Here is a 21,247-nt window from a genome sequence, read left to right as displayed (position 1 = left end):
CAACAATTTTGTTGATCTTAGAAGCAATGTAATCAATTGTTGTTTCCAAGTTAAGTGCTTTGAGGACCCCAAGAAATTTAACATAATCCTTGTGTTCAAGAGCTGTAACAGCGTCATTCATATTGTTATCTTGTATTTTCAAGCATATTTGATAATTAAGTTTATTTTGGATGGGCCTAAAAATAACAAAATGTGATTTCTTTGCATCAATAGTTAGTTTAGAGTGGCATTCAGCCAGCCACATACATTTTTCAATTCATTCTTAACCACGGCTTCTAGAGACTGCAAATTCTTGTCAGCATATAGTAAATTTGTATCAGCAGCAAACAAGTAAAAACTGAGTTTATCAGAACAAGTATAAAGGTCATTTATATAAATTAGAACAGAACTTTGCGGGACTCCGGTGACCGAATTCCTCGTGGAAGACACATGATTATCAATTTGAGTTGTCTGAGCACGGTGAGCAGTGTAAGACGAAAACCAGTTATAGACAATACCCCGAATTCCATAATGATACAGCTTGCTAAGTAAAATAGAATGGTCAGCTGTGTCAAAGGCCTTTTTAAGATCAATAAAAATGCCACATGAGATTGATGAGAACATTTTCATATCCAAGTTCATCTGAATAAAATTTACAATGTCAAGTATTACATGTTGGGTGGCGGATTTCTCTCGAAAACCATATTGCGCTTCATATAACAGTTCGTTGTTCTCAATAAACGATTTTACATGATTATACAAGAGTTTCTCAAAAATTCGATTAAAAATGGAGAGAAGAGAGTAGTTATTTGGATCGTCTTCATCATCACACTTAGTAGGGACCTTGAGATTCTAGGACGAACACGAGAACGAGATTTGACTGCTCGTTTTTATATAGAAGATTCGTAACCCGGACGATTAATCTTTGTTCGCAGTGTAGGTTGCTCGGTTCTTATTGCTGGTAACTTAGCCTTTTTGCTGATCGAAAAATGCCAAAACTGCTACCGTGTTGTTGACTTGTTTTGACACGACGACATTTTTGCAAAACCTCGTATTAAAATGACCACGGTATCACGTTTTTCCCGCGCTCACTGTTGTTCTATGAGGAAGACCGCGATCACTTTCGCATTTTTTAATCTTGAAGGATATATCCCTGTTAGGATGGACAAAATCATTATGTCCGCAATGGGTAAAAGAATTATACCCTCCGCACATTTGAATGCACGGACAAGGCAAGAATAAAGCCCTTAAAGCCTTATTGGGTGAAAGGAATGAGATTTCATTTTCAATTTCAAGAGCAGTGACAGGTTTAAAGACGTTGAGGAGGTTTATGTTGAAGTCTCCCATGATATAAACAGTTTTAACGGTAGAAAAGCCTGAAAAGAAGTCTTGAATGAGACTTGAAACCCACAGACCTCTGTGATACTGATGCCAATCTAGCTCTACCAATCGAGCTACCAAGCGAACTGGGAACTGGTCATTTTGGTGAGTGAGTTAATGAATGAATGAGCGAGTGAGTAATAGTGAAAGTAATAGCATTCTTTATTGCGCCTTACTCTCCAAAGGAAGTTATTGGTCTAGTTACATTAAAGGTTTGAACATTAACTAATAAAAATACAAAATAACTTAATTTACCATATCCGTATACAATTAATTAGAAAATTCATAGCGCTTATTACATTTGTGAATTAAGAATCTCTTTTCTTTTTTGAAACATGAAATGGGCATATTTACCTTTTATTTTACATGTAACCTTGTTTTCTGCTGTAAGTAAATAGTTCGTCTTCGTCTTCTAGTGTCAGCATTTGAAATATGTGAATGCAGCTCACGTCTTAAAATTCTGCTTATTTCCTCTTCAATTTTCTTTGCATACTAAACATGTTCGCTCTTCAACTGGGATTAATGCTCCTCTATTTTCATATTTGCCAGTTTGTATTCGTAATGCATGACACCCTAATCTAAGCCTTGTCAGGCCAAGTGTGCTGGCTTTGTAATTAATGTCAGGTAGTTTTCAAATTGATAATTCTTTTTAACTTCCTTTTGTGTAAATTTCTCTCTTGAACTGGTCAATGACCTATTCTGGGTTTCTTGCCAGTTCTGTAAATATTGATTCCTAAGGGTTTTTTTTATAACTAATCGCACTCTAAAATAAGGTGTGTTTTAATAACACACCTAGTGAGTTCTCTAACACACCAATGTGTGCAGTGGTGAAACACCTTGTCACTGTTTTATTTCACGGTTTAAGCAATCACACCCATGTGTGTAAGGAAAACACACAAGGTCTTAGGTGTGTAATAATGACACGCACCTTACGAGTGTTAGGTGTGTGATAATTACACACCACTTGCGTGTATTATAACGCACCTTATAACAATCAGTTTGCTACACACCATAAATTTATGAGATGTAAATGTTCTTTAACTGCAGAAATCTACAAAAGCCTTCATAACACACCTTTAATGGCAACACACCTTTTCTATCTTACCGCATAATTTATTCATCAACACCAATATTTTCACAGGGGTTGACCAGACATATTTTTGGTCTTCTTTAACAACTCAACCTAAATCCCATACTGTAAATCTTTAAACATACACATACAGAAACGGTACATTTTTTTCCTGGAAAAAGATCTGCAATTACTCCTGGCGTAGTCATTTGAACAAAACCAAACCAAAAATCAATCGAACTCAATCGTTCGATTGATGTTCGATTGGGTTCGGTAATCGAACATAATCGAACTGGTACTTTTCCGTGAGTTCGATTAAGTTCGATTACCGAACGCAATCGACGCGATCAGTTCGATTTTGTTCGGCAGAAAAACTAAACAGCATACAAAAATTGATATACTTTCAGGATTTTACTCTTTTAACAGCACTTTAGAGCAAGTCTGAAAGATATTAACCCATTACAATTAACTAAAATCTTTGCTGTTTAGGTGATTCAAAACTGATAACATGAACATCACAGAAAACGTGCATGAAAACTGTCTTTATAACACTCCGAATAACGCCGACCGGTGCTATTCTTAAGGTCGGGGAGGAGTCAAATCACCGTCGCTAAAGTTTCGTTTATCACCGCTTCCAGAATGGTTAGTTTCACGCCGAACGTTCGATTGTGCTCGACTGGCAAAAATTTTGCGTGAGTTCGATTACCCAACCCAGTGAAACTCAATCGAGCGATTGAGTTCGATTTCCGAACCTGAAATTGACTACGTCGTGAAAAACAAAACAGGAAAATGAATGAAAATTTCAAGTCTTCGATGAGAACGTTCAAGGAAAAAAAGACTTCACTCGATCAAGAACACAGTGTGTTTGGACATCAGAAGTTGGGTACGTTGGAGTGGAACCTCATGAAGTTCTTGAAATAATGATCAGTTTCATTGACACGACAGGTAATTGCAGAATTCACGCAAAAGTCGTCCCGCGTCGGCCGTAAGAAAACCCTCGGGAGAAAACCCTGGGGACGCAATTGCGTCATCACATGACCATTCTCAACCAATTATAAGCGACAATAGTCAGCGTGGCGTTACTTCTGTCCCAAGGTGAGAGGAACGCGCCAGCTTGTATATCTTCACGTCGTTTTTTTCGATGTTGTTTTCTTCTCCAAGAAAGAGATTCTTCGTAGCATCATTTTAGAAACAAGAATATTATACACGTTGTACAAGTAATTTGCATCATTTTTATTTACTTGCGGGAACTAAAATCCGAACTTCCACCACGTAAACAAACCATACCGGATCAGTCCACATAGTGTTACGGTCGTGATGAATACACAGGCTATAATTTATTGACTTGGTTATGAAGAATGAGGGAGAGAGAGAGAGAGGCTTAATAACTTTCTTCCTTTGAAAAGGGGGACTTATTAGAGAGAGAGAGAGAGAGAGGGGGGACCTAAATAGAGGATTAACGGTACGCAGTACACTTTAAAAACTGACCCCTTAAAGGGGCTATGTCTTGCAAAATGATGAAAGACTTGTCCACGCGTTCATTACAAGAAGGCTGAACTATTGTAATAGCTTATTATATGGTTCTTAGGAGTATCAAATTAGGAAATTTCAAAGAGTTATGAATGCAAGTGCACGATTAGTTTACTGCGAGCCTAAGTATTGACATATCAACCCCTTGCTTCGGGAACTTAATTGGTTACCAGTGCGTTTGCGTATAGATTCTTCTTATTATATTTAAGATACTTCAGGGTATCAAGATTTCCCCTAAACACCCGAAAATAACGTGACATAGCCCCATATGTTAGCAACATATCTTGAAAGACATTTCTAGACTTTCCTTTTTCCAATTTTCGTGTTCTCGATCTTCTCGATCTGCGGAATTGATTTTATGTGAAAATCGTTCACGGCTTGCCTTGAAAACGACTGCTTCGCATAAAACACTGAGGTCCTAGGTCGTTGTTGAAGCACCCAGTCACTAAAATAATGGATGCTAAGATATTTGAGGGTGAAACTGAATGTATCACCTAATTAACTGGAAAACTCCCATTTCGCCAGTTTTATCCTGTCTGGCGAAGACCAGTGTTCAGTGTAATTTAAGTTTTACAAGCAAGTTTCTCAGTTCACGATTTTCCTTGTCCCAGATTGAAGATGATGGATCTTAAGTTGAGAGCTAAAAATGCGTTTTGTGGATCACAATTTCGTAACATTTCTTGGACCATGGGAGAAATCTGGAAAGCTTCGAAGTATCGGCGATTTGTCCTGCACAAGCATAGGATAAAATAAACATTAGTACCAAATTGGAGATAAGGGTAAAAATAATCTTTGGTCGTCAACAGTTTTGAGATTAAATGCTAGGGAAATTGTTAAAGCCTGGTTTCCACTAGCGATGCAAGCACAAGCGCACGCACAAGCGCACGCACAAGCGCAAGCCGGCATAAGCAGCTTATGCCAAATGAAAACGAACGTCGACAGGAGCACAACCGTTCATCAAAATAAACCACGTCCTCCGTCATTTTGTTGAAATGCTCAGAAGCGGGGAACCTGGAACGCGTGCTTTAATTGGCCAACAAGGCCAGACTTTGGAAATTTCCTTGTGCTTATGTTGTGGTTCGTTTTCACACAACGCATGCGAACGCAAGCATATGCGCATGTGCAAGCACAAGGAAAAGGATAAAAAATTGCTCCTTGAGCTTGTGTTTGCGATAACTGTGTTTTTACAGTGAAATAAGCGCTCTTATGATCGCGCTCGTGCATGCGACGCTAGTGAAGACCACGCTTAACTTCTAGTTCCATTCACACTAATTGTAGTTTTCATTTCAAAACGCACGACGTTTGGCATGCGAATTCACTTCTTGCGAACATTGAAACGGTTTTCAAACTGGTTCAAAGGAGTCTTTTGCAAATGCTGACGTTAAAAGCATACAATTGTACCAGCTGCAATTGTACTTTCGAAAAAAGGCAAGTTGTTACTCCGGCATGTGGAATCAATCTCAGGTCGCTTTCATCATTTCGGACGTCTTTGTGTGAGGGTAAGTCAAAATAATACGAAAATTCTACGGCCCGTGGATAAAGTAAATTGAATCTTCTCTTCGCAGAGATGAAAACGGCGCCAATCCATGAAGAATTTTGAAGTACTTTCTCACTTATGCCAGGAAATTCAGCAAATTAGATGCACGCGCAATTTTGACATCAACACGAAGCGTTCCTATAAGTCTAAGCCTATGCTACCTACATTGTTGTATTTCTAACAATAAGGTTGGGGTAAAGGTAGCGTGATTTTTATCTTAGCGTAAATGCAGCTGTCTATTCTCACTCGAGAAGCAGCAGTTGGAGGACACTTTGTGACATGAAACATGAGGGAAAACCTCTTGACGCTTCTCGAAATTCGCATGCATCTAATTAGAAGCATTTCTGCACATATCCACTTACTTGACTTTTGAAAGTCTCTGCAAAACGATGCTTAGCTTCTCCAAGATTTTAGAGTCCAGTCCCTTTTGTTGAAGCAGGTTCACGGCCGTTCTAAACCAGAGCTCGTTCGCGCAACTCTCAAGAAAAGCCGACGTAAAGCCTGCAGAATAATTTAAAAATTATTACAGATAAACTAACAATCTGTAGGGAAATCTTTGTTCACGATTTTGGCATCGTTAGCAGATGCCTAACATTTTCTTTTCGACGAGCCTAGAAGTCAGGCCTGAATATTGAACGAGCATTTCAGAATTTGCCATCTCTGAGGAAGAGGACTATCGATTATTATTTTTTTGTAACCAATTGTGAGAACTATTTAATAAAAGGGCTAAAAACCCAGAAAGTAATAAGGCCTTCAAAAAATTCACTCAACTGAAAAAATATTTCGGTTAAATCGGTCAACCTTGAATGGCAGTGAGTGGTTACTTAAGTAACCAGAACGCGGTATGAAAATTTTTGCTTTTATGTATGAGATGATTATCATTTTGTGCCACCTAATAATTTGATTATCGTAAGCAGAAGGCTCAGAAAAGCTGAGATATCTAAGGTTAACAAGTTCTTGAACTATTGAAGCAAATGAGTTTGTGACACGATGCCTTTTAGAAGCATGTTCGTATGCTATGCGAGGTCAGCTAAGCGTCCCCAGGAGTTCATCAAGGGAAGCCTCTTATCTCAACTAATTCCTTGAGTCAACCCTTTCCCAAGTAAATTTATTTTTAGGAACAGGACGGTTTTGCCGCGAAAAGTATGATATTTCCCTTGACGCTGAGATAGCTTTGTTTTGATTGGCTTTCACAACAGTGGGCGTGCTGAATCTCTCATGGGAGGCTTTTTGTTTAACAAATAGATTCCATGTTGCAGTGCGTCTCTTCAGTAATACATCACAGATGACGTCAAAATGTGGTAAGAACAAAAAAGTGGCACACGAGACGATAGCCGAGTGTGACACTGATGTTCTTACCAAATTTTGACGTCTTCTGTGATCTATTAGTGAACAGACGGACGGCAACATGGAATCTATTTGTTTTATATAATAAAGAGTTAAACTTTATTCGCATAAAAGCTGATGGTGACGTCAATCGTGCGTCTGTCCTATAATAGATCATAGGCAAGAACCACTCAAATGTGAGAATAACCTGGGTTATTGTATAAAAATAAATACACTCGGGAAATGGGTTGATTCCTAGGCCAATCAATTTGATGGGCTCCTGACGTCCCTAGTCTTCAACTACCAAGGAAAAAAAAGACACAGAAAAGTGATTTGAAGGAATGGTTATTGACGAAACAATCGTCTTATTTTAAATCATATTCAAAATATCAATAAACGGTAAAGTTATGATATTTACTCTACTCACGGGAATCAACTGACATAAGTAACAGAACGTCCACAGCGCTACCGAGAAGGGCCTGGGAAAGAGAAGTCGAAAATATTGAATAAATAAATTTTAGTCATTAGGGGACCGATCAATTAAACTGACATCAATCCAATTGGACCACTGATGGCAGACCTCTGCTGATAGCGAAACCTTTCATGTGTTCCAAAAGAGGGAAGACAAACTCCTAGAATTTCACCAACGCTATGTCTACGACACGTTTACCACTGCTCCGGCCTTCTCTACACACTCTCAACTACGCCCATGACGCGGATAATTTCACCAGTGCGATGAAAAAGGATAGTATGAATCTTTTTCCTAAGATCCAGTTACTTAATGAAGCGCTTCAAATCGAAACCAAGGTTTATTTTAAGCTTATTATCACCGGTCTGCGTTACTGCACATCAAAGCAAGGGGTACGTTTTTTGTTTTCAAACGATGGCTGTGTACCAGTTACCGGTACCTTTTATCGGAAATATCGATCGGAGTGTAACTTAAAGAGCATCCATGGAAGCATTTTGCAAAACTGCTATAATAATTGTTACTCTGCCTTTCTCATTCTTAAGACATTGTAAATTACAGAACGATAATTCTGTAATTTAAACACAGAGTAATTCTTGACTAATAATCGATTGAGCTGAATAGTACGTTTCTATTAGCTCCATAACACGCGTGTGTAGAATACAACAAGCAAGGCCCCGTCTATACGTTCCCGGAAATTTTTGTTTCCGCAATTGTTTTTCGAACACGGTCTCCACAGTGGAACTTTTTTTTAATGCGCTGCGCGCGAATCCGTAAATTTCGAATATGCTTAGGTAACAATATCGGATCCAGTCTTCCCCGGGTGAGATAAATCAACATGGCCTACCGACCTTTTACCTTAAAAGACTTTCACGTGCAACTCGTAAACAAAACAAAGAAAATGGCGCCAACTTACGATTTTGCCCAAGTTCAACAAGCAAAATCTTTGTCAAAAGCACTGGGCACTAGATTGTATCCGGATACGTGTGGACAGTGAAAACGCTTGGAATACGCAACGCGTGGACAAGGATATTTTTGAATACGAAAACGAAAAATTGCGGATACTAAGTAGTGAATAGAAGCTCTAGACAGGATTGTCAACAGCTCCTTTGCTGTGTTTGGATTAATTTCGTTGTCAGATTTTCACGTTAATACTTCCAATAACTCGTCATGTGTTCTGGCTATTCTTGCATTGCGTACCTTTTGGACAGGCTTCATGTACGACAAAATCACATTTACTCCCTCGTACGTCAAAAAAATCTGCTTGCCCTGAGAAAATGAGAAAAAGAAATGTATAAATTTACGCAAAAATAAAAAAAAAATCGTCCATAACAAAGTTTAAAAAAATCTCCGGTTATTTGGCATTTTAGTAAGGGGTTTGGTAAATTGAGACGAATTTTTCTCCGCAATGCCGCATTAAATTGATGACGAAACTGTGCGATACCCCCAATACTGAAACTAAGACTTAAAGTGGTACTATGATCAGAAAATCAGTTCCTTTTTTTCTTCAGATTTTGAAAGTGTGTTTGCCCAACACCCGTCTGCTTGGACCTCAGAGGGTTGGAACTAGGGAAAAGTGACATCATTTACTCAACAGCTTAAAATTTCAGCGTGTAAATGCAGTTTATTATATATGCAAAATAAGACTTCAAAAGTCTGAAAGCCCGAAACTCCCGTGCTGCAAATTAATTCCGCCGCGTACACACGCATTGCATTCTTAAACTAGCGTCTGACGTCATTTCCTCCTCAATCCAGCTCTCTGAAGATTTTAAAGTTGGTAATGGCGGACCATTAAATAGGGAAATTCCAGTTAAAATAAACAGGGGTCTTTTTTAGATCAAAGCTTAAAACGTGAGTCACTTAGTGTTAAGTTAACAAAGTTTTGAAATCCAAAGAAAAAGAACAATTGAGTTTTTGGTCATAATAGCACTTGAGCCGAATAATCGACTGAAAGATAAAAAGAAACAAAAGTAACTACATTATTTGTCAGTGTACTGAACATCAAATTCTGCATCAGGAAGGTAACTTACAACATCGTCTTTCAAGTCAGTTTTTAGGACATCAAATACTTGAGCCAAATAATCGACTGAAAGAAAAAAATTAACAAAAGTAACCACATTACGACACATAGTTAAAAACCATGCTCTTTATTAAACTACTTGTGTACTGAACATCAAATTCGGCATCAAATTCTGCATGAGCGTTTTTCGGCAAATTGGGACAACACGCATATTTTTCCCGGGGAGGGGGGGGGGGAAGAGGAGGGAGGGTAAAAAACCGCTAAACGCCCCACACAAAATGCTCCTACTTCCCGCCACACGGACAAATAAGCTCAACAACCCAAAGCAAGAAGGAATCTGAAACATGCGCTTATAGAGCGTTTTCACATGACGTCACGGCTGCCATGTTGGTGTTCCAAAACAAAGAAATGGCGGCCATGATGGTGTACCAAACTAATCCTCTGAGATTTGAACTTTATTATTTTGCAAATACTTCCTTTTGTTTCAGTAATCCAATATGGCTGCTGATCACGTGAGTGAAAACGCTCTATATAACAAAACCACCGAAAACAAATGACCGCAGCCGCTTCAAGTTGTTAACTCTGTTAAATTGCATTTAACTTTATTATAATTTTCCCCGAACTTTGCACCTGTATTCTCACACTCGCTTTTCCATACCTCTCTTACCGAAATCCCCTAATCTCGAACCCAGATCTCCCACGGTCAGACGGAAGGACTCAGTGGCAGTGAGGCCCGAAATACGGGCCTTTCTATCACTGCGCATGTTCGTACTCTCTATTGTAATTTCCCGCGAAAAAACATGGACTTCGACAGTATTCAGGGAGAGGACAAGGAAACCTTAAACTTAAGCAGAAACAGCAAGAAGCCCTACAGGCGAATGTTTTGAATGGTCAAGATTGTTTAATTGTCCTTCTAATTAGTTACAGGAAATCATTTATTTACAAAATTCTTCCGTCGCTTTTTGACAAGACAAACTTATTAAGCTTAAATGTTACAGAGGGCAAGTCAATTGTTATTGTTATTTCTCCTTTAAGTGCCTTAATTGATGACCAAATAAATAAACTCAACTCAGTTGGCGTCGCTTGTACAAGTTTGCATGTTTGTGGTGCTGATATTGAAGAGAGAATTTTTACAATTGACGACCTTCAGACTGCAAAGTTGAGTTAATCCTCATCAACGCGTAGAGCGTAGATTGCATCGTAGCAACGTTTTTTTAGCAGCCAATGAAAAATGGTGTATTCTCGAATTTTAACAGATCTGGGTACGAGATTAGATGTCCCCCTTTCCGACAATCATCTAAGACATCTATCTCACCTCGTGAAAGTGTTTTCAGGATGATGAAAGATGACAGAATTCTAACAGCGATGTTTGGGCTGTGAAAGTAGATCTCAGTTTTGTGTCTGTCACTTTTCGGGGTACTTCCTTCCTCGGCGACCTTCGTCACCTAAAAAATAATTACAATAGCAACTTGAAGTTTCTTGTTACCGCGTGAACATATGAAGAGTGCACAAATGTTGATATAGAAAGATTAGAAACATGTGCGCACTTAAGTATTTTTTCTATTTTACGAAAATCGAAGACATTCACGAAAAAGTAGATTTATAGGGGACGAGGTTACGTATTTATCGAGTTGGGATTTCGAGTTGGATTCTCGAGTTGGATTTTGGAGTTGGATTTTGGAGTTGGTCAGTGTAAAAATGCAGACTAAGATGTTAATGTAACTGTTGAAAAAGCCCAAACCCTTTCGAAGTGCTAGCAGTTAAGCCCAAATATTGTTTAAGGCCGAGACACACAAGGTGACAAGTCGCTCAGTGTTCAGTGTGTACTACTTGCAAAACAAGTCGCTGCTACACGACGTTTGTTCGGTGCACACGCGGTGATCTCGTATGAAGGGGAATGTGAACTAGTTTTCTAATTCAATATGGCAGACCATGTGACGCTCTTTCATTGGCTCATTTATATTTTGTCGGAGCGACTTGTTGCCGAAAGTGTAAACACGGTGCGACAACGCTGTTTTCGCTAATTTTGTCGCTACGATGGGTCGCACGAATTCAAACTGGTTTGCAACTGATCGAAGCAACAAAATTCTGCCGCAGCGACAATGATTTTCACAAAGTTAACTGTGTCACACGAGGCGAATAATCCGACTTCGTGTCTGCCTCCTCTTCAAAGCGAGTCCAAGTGCGAAGTTTTTGTGATGGTAATTAGTTCTACTTTACATATGAATGAAAACTAATTTACGTTAGAAAAACTTCGCTCTTTGGCTCGCTTTGAAGAGGAGGCCGACATGAACTCGGTCGATTGTTGCGGCGACTTGTACCCGAGACGTGTCGCAGCGACTTATCGCCCAGTGTGTCTCGGCCTTTATGCCTAATTAGGCCTAAGGTTAGCACTTCTAAAAGGGTTTGGGATTTTTCAACAGTTACTTAATAACCTTAGACTGCATTTTACCCCTGGTTTGCAGTCTGCATTTTACAGTGACCAACGCGATCCTAAATCGATAATTAGTCTCATACGGGAGTTTGAGTAACGATGGCAGCTGCTGCAACTGCAACGCCACAATAATCGTGCTCCACGTGCGCCAGCATTTTACTTCAGCTCTTTGCCGTACAGAAAAGGAAAGCATGCCTCACGTGCAGCACGACACCTTTTCCACTTTTAAGCGATAATATTCTATTAGTATAATTACATAAGTGATTATTGAAAATGCTCTGCGCTGATTGGTTGAACTTGAGGTGATTATTACGCGATAATTAGGGAGTTTAGGAAACGACGACGGCTGCGGCAACGACAACGCCAAAAAGCAGAAGTGTGATTGGTTAAAAGAACCAAACTGATCGTGCTGCACGTGCGGCACGCATTTTTGAACATTTCTCTCCCGTACTCCTCAAAACCACTACGTGAAATTACCAAATTTAAGGTTTTGACGACAACGTGGACAAACTACAGTGAATCTTTGAGTCTCACAGTCCGCAATCTTTCAGTTTCAGTCCGCACCAATCCAGTTTTAGGAAACGTCGCCCATATTGTATACTATAAACAAGATGGAATAATCATGAAATACCTAGAATAGCTCAAACTTACATTTTGAAGTGACGTTTTCGTCGCCGTAGCCGTCGTGGTTTCTGAAACTCCCTATTAGAGACCTTTAGATTCTAGGACGAGGACGCGAACGAGCACGAGATTTGAATGCCCATTTTTAGCGAAAATACTTAGAAGATTCATAACCCGGACGATTAATCTTACTCTTTGTTAGCAGTGTAGGTTGCTCAGTTATTCTTATTGCTGGTAACTTGACCTTTTTGCTGATCGAAAAATGCCAAAACTGCTACCGTGTTGTTGACTTGTTTTGACACGACGACATTCTTGCAAAACCTCGCACAAAAATGACGACGCTATCACGTTTTTCCCGCCAAAATGACGCTGGTTTGCGCGCCCTCATTGTTATTCTATGAGAAAATCTCGTATTCGTAGTCGTTCTCAAAATATAACTTTGTACTATTGTACGTCGTCGTTGTACGTAGCCGAGAGTGGATGAGAGTTCCTGGCCAAACGAGAGCGAGAGTTTCAACTCTTGCTCTGAAACTCTCTCGTTTGGCCAGTGCTAAAGAGTATCGTTAACTCTGCAACATATCTTAGTTCAAAAAAAAGCTATTTGAATACTCTTGACAAAAATGAAACTGCAATTTAGAATTGTCCTCGGAGGGTCTCCCTTGTCGTAAAACGACAAACTGCATGATAAATTCTTCTCCTCACTTATTACCTGAGGTTTAAAGAGCTCTTCTCCAATGTGACGCAAAGTGGATGCAAAAGCAGTTCTCTGAAAGAAACAGAAAAACAAACAAATTAAGTTACTTACGGTTTGTGGAACGAAAAAAGTTCAATAACAAAGGCCGCCGGAATACCCGTACAATGGTAGGCAGTTGTGCAAATTTCTGTACCTGTGATCCTTGTACTGTTTGTTCCATGTAAACAATACACCAATACGTAAACTGTAAACAGGGCTGCTGTACTCGTGGATTGATGCTTGGAAGATAGCTCAGTATGTCCGACATACCTGGTAAGATCTACCGGGAAGCCAAAAGCATGAAAAATGTCTCCCGTAAAAAGCAGTAAAATTATATCATTGCCTTAAAGGGGCTATACCAGGGGCACTCAACGATAATCTTCGGCGAAATATGTGTTTACTTGGGAGAGTCAAACTGTTCTAAGAATTTCGGTTCCACGTTGCCAAACAGATATAGAATTCTTTACTAAAACATCACCTAAAATTTCCGCAACCAGGGAAAAGTAGTCCCTTGACCTTTTCGTAAGGGATATTTTTGCAATTTTTGGCACTAAAAGGGTCATTTACCAGTTTCGGGTGAGCAAATGGTTCGCTGGGAAGTTCTTAGAAGGCCACGTCTAAGAACGCCACGTTCAGCTGGCAATTTCTGAAAAGAAGATATCATTCACTAAAATGTTCGCACACTACAATTTTCAGCTAAGATTTCCGAACAGCTCAAGTTCTTCTATAGGTGATAAAATCATGTCTTCAGAAAGTCTTTCTAAATTACAAGGAGCTTTTAATTGTCTCTCAAAGGCTTTTGGCTTAATTTGCTCGTTGGGTGCCCATGAACTTTTGCGTGACAGAGCCCAATTAATCTCGAGTCTAAGATAAACGTTTTTGGTTGAATGAACACCTACCCAAAAAACTTCCGGCCTAAGTGTTCAGCAAAAGTCGCTGCTACTACAAATTCCATGTTACCTTTCCAGTATTTGTGAGCTTTCATAATAGTCATTTTCTCTGTCATGATAGTCAATCCTTTAATATTCTTTGTGTTCACAAGATACCTGATTACGTTGCCAAACATCGCCTAGTTAAGCCTGGTTTTCACTACTTGTGCTTATGCTTGCGTCCCTAGTGAAAACCAGGGCTTAAGCGAGCAATACTAAGTTAAGACCAAAGTAGTATTAAATGACCATGTCTTCACTAAGTATTTTCGTGTCTTTGTCGACGGTTTGCAGCGTATTCAGATCGGCTGATGCTGACGAGAAGTCTTTCATAACTTCCGACCGTAGGCCTTACAATAGACATTATAGCTTGTACGTTTTCTTTTTCCATTTCAGATCAAGTGATGTTTTCAAAGGAATTTCCTCTTGTTTTTTCGTAAGGTATGTGTGCATATGCACATAAGACGCCGTGACAATGGAAAGAAACTGAACCTGGTCTGAAATGGGAAAACAAAACGCACAAGCTAAAGAGGTCTATTAATCCACAGTCTAGTTAACTTTAAAATGAACTGTTACGTTGCAAGAGAAAGTTATTATATTTATCATCTAGCAGACATACTTTCAAACATTTTTCGTGAACAAGAGCTGAAGGGAAGTCCAGTTGTTGTTCTTGTAGCTTTCCTTGAGGCGAGTGCCGGAAGGTGGGCATGTTTTGCAAATGAGTGTCCGAAGTCCACTCCAGAAGGACAGCCAACACTTCGAACAGGCCAGAAAAATTCACCTGGAAAAAAGAAGGCCTTGGACTTGAACATTCCACTTGAGTTGCAAGAAAAACGATCAATTTTAGTCAAATGCTGTGAAATTCCTTGATACAAGTCCTCAATTTCGGAATGAATTCGGATGCTCTATTCTTGATGACGTCATTGTTTACATTTTGTCTCATTAACATACGAATTTGCTGACAGGAGGTATCATGTTATTTACAAATTGACTTCAAGTCGTAAAAGAACGTGTTAAACTTAGTTAAACTTCCAATCTTAAGCCTTTTAGCTTTGATAAAGAGCGAGTTATTGACCATCAAAACCTGATAAAATCTTGAGTGGCAAAAGCGCTAATGAGCCCGTACATTCTTTGCAAGATTTCGGATCTTTCCTCAGTCATTTCTTAGAGATTATCTGGTACATGGGTCCTTTGCAGGTTAGTGATCACATGGTACCAAAACCGCCATACTGGGACGCAAATTGCCCACTGGGACATCTAAAACAAAGAAAATTTAAATTATCTTGCTTCATTTAAGATGTCCCAGTGCGCAATTTGCGTTCCAGTATGGCGGTTTTTGTACCATGTCATCACTAACCTGCAAAGGGCCCATTGCGCTCAAAGTTTCAGAGGTAGCTCATTATGCAACGGACTTTCAACTGCGTGTTGTCACGTGACGTCATGGCAACAATGTTGGTGTACCTAAACAAAGGAATGGCGGCTGTGATGGGGTGCCAAAATAATCCCCCGGGAATTGAACTCTATTTTCATTCGCTTTTTTCCCCAATCCCATAATACAGTTCATTTTGGTGGATTATTTGCATTAAAACAATGGATATCCAGTTCACTGAAGCATGATACAGTCCCAAGAGTACTTAACTTGTATTGTTTTTATATAAAGACCCCCCAAAACGTATTGCATTATGAGATGGTGAAAATAGTCAATGCAAACACTTCCTTTTGTTTCAGTAATCCAATATGGCTGCTGGTCAGGTGAGTGAAAACGCTCCACAGGACGTTTGCAGGATACAGTCAGGCGTCACTCCTCGACGCCTTGCTGGGACGCAAGCTCATCGAGGAATACTAGTTTGTTGCAAAAACAAAAGCACTGCCCACCGAAAAAACATAAGATAAGAAATTTTGAACTTTAAAATCGACACACAGTGACTCTGGAACGCTTGCGTCCCAAAGACATCCAGCCATGTGACTAGATCCCACAAAGGGCCTATTCAGTACTGATTTTTTGGCTGATAAATGAGATGATGTGCTTATGCTAACGAGGGAAAATGTAAACAAAGATTCCCCTATAAGGAGACTCGATGACTCATTGAACTAGGCTCATGTGACCACTGTCCTGCTTTACTGCAAGGGATGAAATTGAAGAAAGGGGGAATTCTTGCCAATACACTAAAGCAAAACCACCTATAGACGAAAGAAACTAACGATAGAAAAATAGTTTCAACTAACTTAACGAAACACAGTACCTTATTTTGAGAAAAGGAGACTGATTTAGTTGCTGCCTCTAAAAAAACAAAAACAGAAAATGAAGAGAAATGAACTTGGCAAATTACGCATGTAATCCTTAAAGACCGTAAATTTTCGTAATAAACGCCCATGGCGCTAATAGGAGACTTCACTGTTTACGAACAATTCTTTTGTTACTTAAATTTTGCCAACCCCAGAATAGATCTCTGGTTGGCACATTGATGACAGTAGGTGACGTAACGGTGATTATCGCCATTTACCATTCGCTATTTTCGCAACTCCAATAATACAGTTTATTTTTGGCGGTTATTTGCATCAAGACAATGGATATCCAGTTCACTGAAGCATGATACAGTCCCAAGAGCAAATAACTCGTATTGGTTTAGGTAAAGAACCCCCCAAAACGTATTCTATTATGGGATTGGGAAAATAGTCTATTGGAAATTTTAGAGGTGTATTCATGTAAATGCACGAGGCAGCATTGAGCCAACCTCGTTCCCAGGGTCTCTCATCTTCCCGCCCACTGGAGCGAGAAGATGAGAGACCCTGGGAACGAGGTTGGCATTGAGCTTCTTCAACAACGCCTCAACCCGCGACAGGTGAAGTTAAACAAATCAGCGCCAATTGTGACAGTTCACAATTTACTGTACTTGTTGCAGAAGTTTGCAAATAGGGTGAATAAAAGTCAAAACCTTCTTGTTTCTATTTTTGTTTACCGTTTTGTTGTGACAGCCAGTAATATTGTGGTAGTGTAAGAGGCCAGCCGAGAATAGCTAAGCTAACTGAGGGCTACCATGGTCTTGTCTGTATCATCATGATTTGTTTGTAAATAAAGTAAAGCGAAGGTGAATTGAAACCGTTTAAGGACGGTGTCTACTAATTCAAAGGTATTTTTGCCCCGGTTTATGATTATGCGGGAAATGTAGATCTTAACAAGTGTTATTGAAATCCAAAAAGAAAATTGGGGATAACCACGCATTTTTCAAAGATAATTCACGAACAATATTAAAAAGCTTTAAAATACAAAGCCGTGTATGGCGTTCTTCCTCAAATTGAAGCTTAATTATCCCTGAAAAATGCATGGTTACCCCCAATTTTCTTAGTACTTACTAAGATCTACTTTCTCTGCATAATTTTAAACCGCGCAAAAATATCCCTGTATTAGTATGCATCACCGATAGGAAACAATAACAATAGTAGGCACCGTCCTTAATTAACATACTGTAATTCAAGCAACAAATTTTATTAGATACGCGGTATAAAATACAGGGGGCGTTGTCACAAAGGTCTGATTCGAACGGGGCGTCCATTCCAAGATATTAGGCGTTTATTAGAGACTACTGAGGCGCGCAATACATCGTTTAAAACGGTAGCCTTTACACACTAAAGAAGAAATACCGTTCTTATCATCATCAAAACGATAATTGCAGGGCTACGCGCGTAACAGTCATTAGATGCCATGACAACTGAACACGACAGAAAGTTTGGTTTCACACCGCTGCATGGCGTACCTTCCTTTCCCTGTGAACTGAGCTTGCTTGTATTTCTTTGTTTTTCAATCTGCCTTTCATCTTGCTTGGTTCCCCTTTGCAAAAACTCGTTTTTTCTCTGGCGATAAAATGAACAAAACAATTGACTGTCTTAATTCAAGAAACCAAGGAAGGACTGTTATCGTCATGGGCTAAGATAGCTTCAAAAAAGCTAACTGTGTAAATAATTATTTACATGTTTGCCACAAAATTTGTTGTTGTCGCGTAAAATAATTCTCTAGCATATGGTGAAGCAACCATGAAGGAAACAATGACAAATTTGCCATCACATCATTACCCTTGGAAAGGTACGCTCCCTTGACAAACAAACCAAGTTTATTTAGATACGGAAATTTGCTTTTATTAAACAAGTCGACAAAGGTGTATATATCACTATAAGATCGGACGTTCATTTATTCATTGGGGATTGACAGTGCCCTCTCTGCTTGCTCCCTTTTTTTGGCTTTCGCTGGGCCTGAATATATTGATATATCGAAGTCGGCCTATTTTACATTACATCATTGTTATCTCTGTCTCTAGAGATCGGTTGCAAACCATCTATAAGCCCAATGACTCATCGAATTCACGGCCTCACAGCTCCACAGCCAGTTGAATTTACATGTAACTATGAGTTGCTTTTGATGAGGGAGGAGAAGCAAAAAAGTATCCATCGAGCGAGATTGACATCTCACATACGTTAGACGTGGTGGAAACGCCTCTGTACCAGTATGACTCCCCACGGCGCACAAAGCAAGGTATTTCATCCATCCAGGTATTAACCCCATCCAAGAAGACAAGAGAAGAAGGCCGAGCGCAGTCGAAGGCAACCCGAAGGCTCCTTTTCCTTTGGCTTCTACCGTAACTTACAGCAAGGGTGGGCCGCCAATCTTAACCCGTGTCATGCACAACTTGTCCCCAGTGATACTGGTACTCACTTTACCCACCACAAATGGATGGAAAGCAGAGTGAACTTTGGAGCGCACGAGCTGGGATTCGAACCCAGCGCGCTAAGATGGCGTCCGCGAGCGATATGAGGGGTACAATTACTGACCCTCATTAAATCCTTTTGTTCTCTCTCTGCATTAAATCAGCGATTGCAGTCTTTAATTTAAAATGCTAAAACAACTTTCTGAGGAAAACGGCGGCGGTCCTTTTAGTTGCAGGGAAATCATCAGGGGCAATATATATTAAAGGCACTAAATCCATCAGGCTGCTATATTATAAAAATATTGCAGTTATCCTGTTTTAGCAAGTTTAATGTGTGTAAACTACCACTATCCTTGATTACTTAGAACTTTATCAACAGCACCGTTACAGTCTAACTCTCATTTATTGCAACTCAGTTTTTTGCTTCGAAGTGTCACTTCATTTAAAACTTTCAAACACCGACTCTCTTTCCTAGGATAATCTTGGCCATCTCCCTTTCTCGCTTATGCAACAAAACGAGCCGATGTAAAGTCCAACTGCTCGTCGGACATCTCGTCTAAATCTTTGCTCTATTTTAGAAAGAAAATGGAAACGCCGCGTCTAGACCACTGGTAGTAACAACTAGCTGTTACAAGCGTTTACGTTCGATATCTGCTGAAATATCAATGTTCGTAGAGCTCTGTGTCATAAGCAATGCTTCGTTTTCTAAGGAATCAATCGCCTTTCAAAACTGAGGTTTGCACTGAGTAAAATGACTGAATTCTCTGGGTTATAAAGTATGCAAATTTGCAGTGTTACACGCCCTGCACGTGTTAATTTCATTGTCATAGCGATTCCGGTGCGACGCTCTAACCAACTGAGCTATGAAGCTACTGACGTTGGGAGATGGTCATTTGTGGGTTCTAATGTTCCCGTGAGGAATGAATCAATGATGAAATGATATATGAAATGGATCATATGTGAACTGCGGATATGAAATCAAGTGAAGCTATGATCCTCGCATTTCATCGTTGATCCATTCCTCACGGGAACATTGGAACCCACAAATGACCAGCTCCCAACGTCAGTGGCTTCATAGCTCATTTGTTTAGAGCGTCGCACCGGTATCGCGAGGTCACAGGTTGAAACCCCGTTGAAGTCCTGAATTTTTCAGGCTTCTTTACGCAATTGCAAAAATTGCGTTCATAACTGCGAGGATCATAACTTCACTTGATTTCATATCCGCAGTTCATATATGATCCATTTCATATACCATTTCATCGTTTATAAAAATAACCTTCGGCCTGACTACAGATTCACACAAACAAGGAACAAGTAAACACTGTGTGGGCCAGGACTCAATACTTGGACCATCATTATACATCAACGAATTGCCAAACTATGACCTTTTATCTGACGTAAGAACGTATGCTGACGATACTAACCTTATTTATGCTTCAAATGATCCTGAAGAGTTGTTCTCATCCCTGACACGTGACGTAGGCAACCTTAAATGATGGCTTGATTCTTAACGTTGTCAAAACTAAATGCTTGTTCATTGGGACTCGGCACAAAATCTCGCTACTACCTTAGTAACTCAGATATTTGCCTTGATGGCCATCGAATAGAAAGAGTTGACTCTTATAAATGTCTTGGTATACTGGTGGATGAAACGCTATCTTGGGGTACCCATATCTCTGAGGTTAACTGAAAGTTTTCAAAAGTGCTTGCAGCTCTAAGAAGACTTAACGCCACGATGCCCCATAACAAGTGCTCATAACAATCTACAAATCTCTCATTTTACCACAACTTGATTATTGCAGTGCTGCCTGGGGTGGCACTGGTACTGGCTTAAGTAACAAACTCGAAAAATTACAAATCAGAGCTCCTCGCATAATAGTCGGCGCTGACTGGGATGTAAGATCCTCTTACATTCTTTCGGACCTAAACTGGACGAGCCTTGCTGACAGAGCTTCCAAACAAATAAAAACACTTATGTTCAAAACAGTGAACGATCTACTGCCTGAGCATATATATTCGAAAGATTCGCGAATACTAATACTGTCCATAGAATTAGATACAACCTACGTAAATCTGTTCATCCCAAGACCAAACTCAGAAGCTCTTAAAAAGAGTTCTGTAACAGGGGTGCCATTACTTGGAACAACCTGCCTAGCGAGGCAAAGTACATGTAGGCCACTAGTTCGAATAATTTTCTTGCATTATTTAAGTCATTAATTAATTAATCGTTTTAGAGCGGTTTTCGATTGAGTGTCGAAAGTAATTAGTGAATTACTTTGGTTTATGATTACTTCACTCAGTGATTGGTTCAAAAGTTTTCGCGCCATTTTTTCAACTAATCAGAAGTGAAACCAAAACCAATCGTGGCTTGCGCGTGCACATTTTCCCGCGCTTTGTGTCGGCTACGTGTAATTACTTCGGGTTTTGATTGGTTTACTGGATTGTTTCCGACTTTTTTGATTGGCCAAAGTAATTACTTTGGTTTTGGTTTTACGACACTCAATTGAAAACTGCTCTAATGTTAAA

The 21,247-nt window shown here is 39.6% G+C and overlaps 1 protein-coding gene across 1 annotated transcript in view; it reads right to left on the bottom strand.

Moving 5' to 3' along the window:
- Window positions 1-4,044: 4,044 nt before the first annotated feature.
- Window positions 4,045-21,247, bottom strand: part of LOC138015882 (coiled-coil domain-containing protein 138-like) — a 54,503-nt gene continuing 37,300 nt past the window's right edge. The window contains exons 8-18 of the mRNA XM_068863008.1: window positions 17,777-17,873; window positions 16,265-16,302; window positions 14,641-14,802; window positions 13,250-13,375; window positions 13,072-13,128; window positions 10,623-10,752; window positions 9,318-9,373; window positions 8,488-8,556; window positions 7,249-7,300; window positions 5,858-5,996; window positions 4,045-4,687 (exon numbers count right to left, since the gene is read on the bottom strand). Of these exons, the coding sequence (XP_068719109.1) occupies window positions 4,549-4,687; window positions 5,858-5,996; window positions 7,249-7,300; window positions 8,488-8,556; window positions 9,318-9,373; window positions 10,623-10,752; window positions 13,072-13,128; window positions 13,250-13,375; window positions 14,641-14,802; window positions 16,265-16,302; window positions 17,777-17,873 (1,065 nt within the window). The 3' untranslated portion in view covers window positions 4,045-4,548. The remainder of the gene's footprint in view (window positions 4,688-5,857; window positions 5,997-7,248; window positions 7,301-8,487; window positions 8,557-9,317; window positions 9,374-10,622; window positions 10,753-13,071; window positions 13,129-13,249; window positions 13,376-14,640; window positions 14,803-16,264; window positions 16,303-17,776; window positions 17,874-21,247) is intronic.

This window comes from Montipora capricornis, chromosome 9 (genome assembly GCF_036669925.1).
Source record: "Montipora capricornis isolate CH-2021 chromosome 9, ASM3666992v2, whole genome shotgun sequence".
NCBI classification, from domain to species: domain Eukaryota; kingdom Metazoa; phylum Cnidaria; class Anthozoa; order Scleractinia; family Acroporidae; genus Montipora; species Montipora capricornis.
This window is presented reverse-complemented; position numbering and strand designations above follow the sequence as displayed.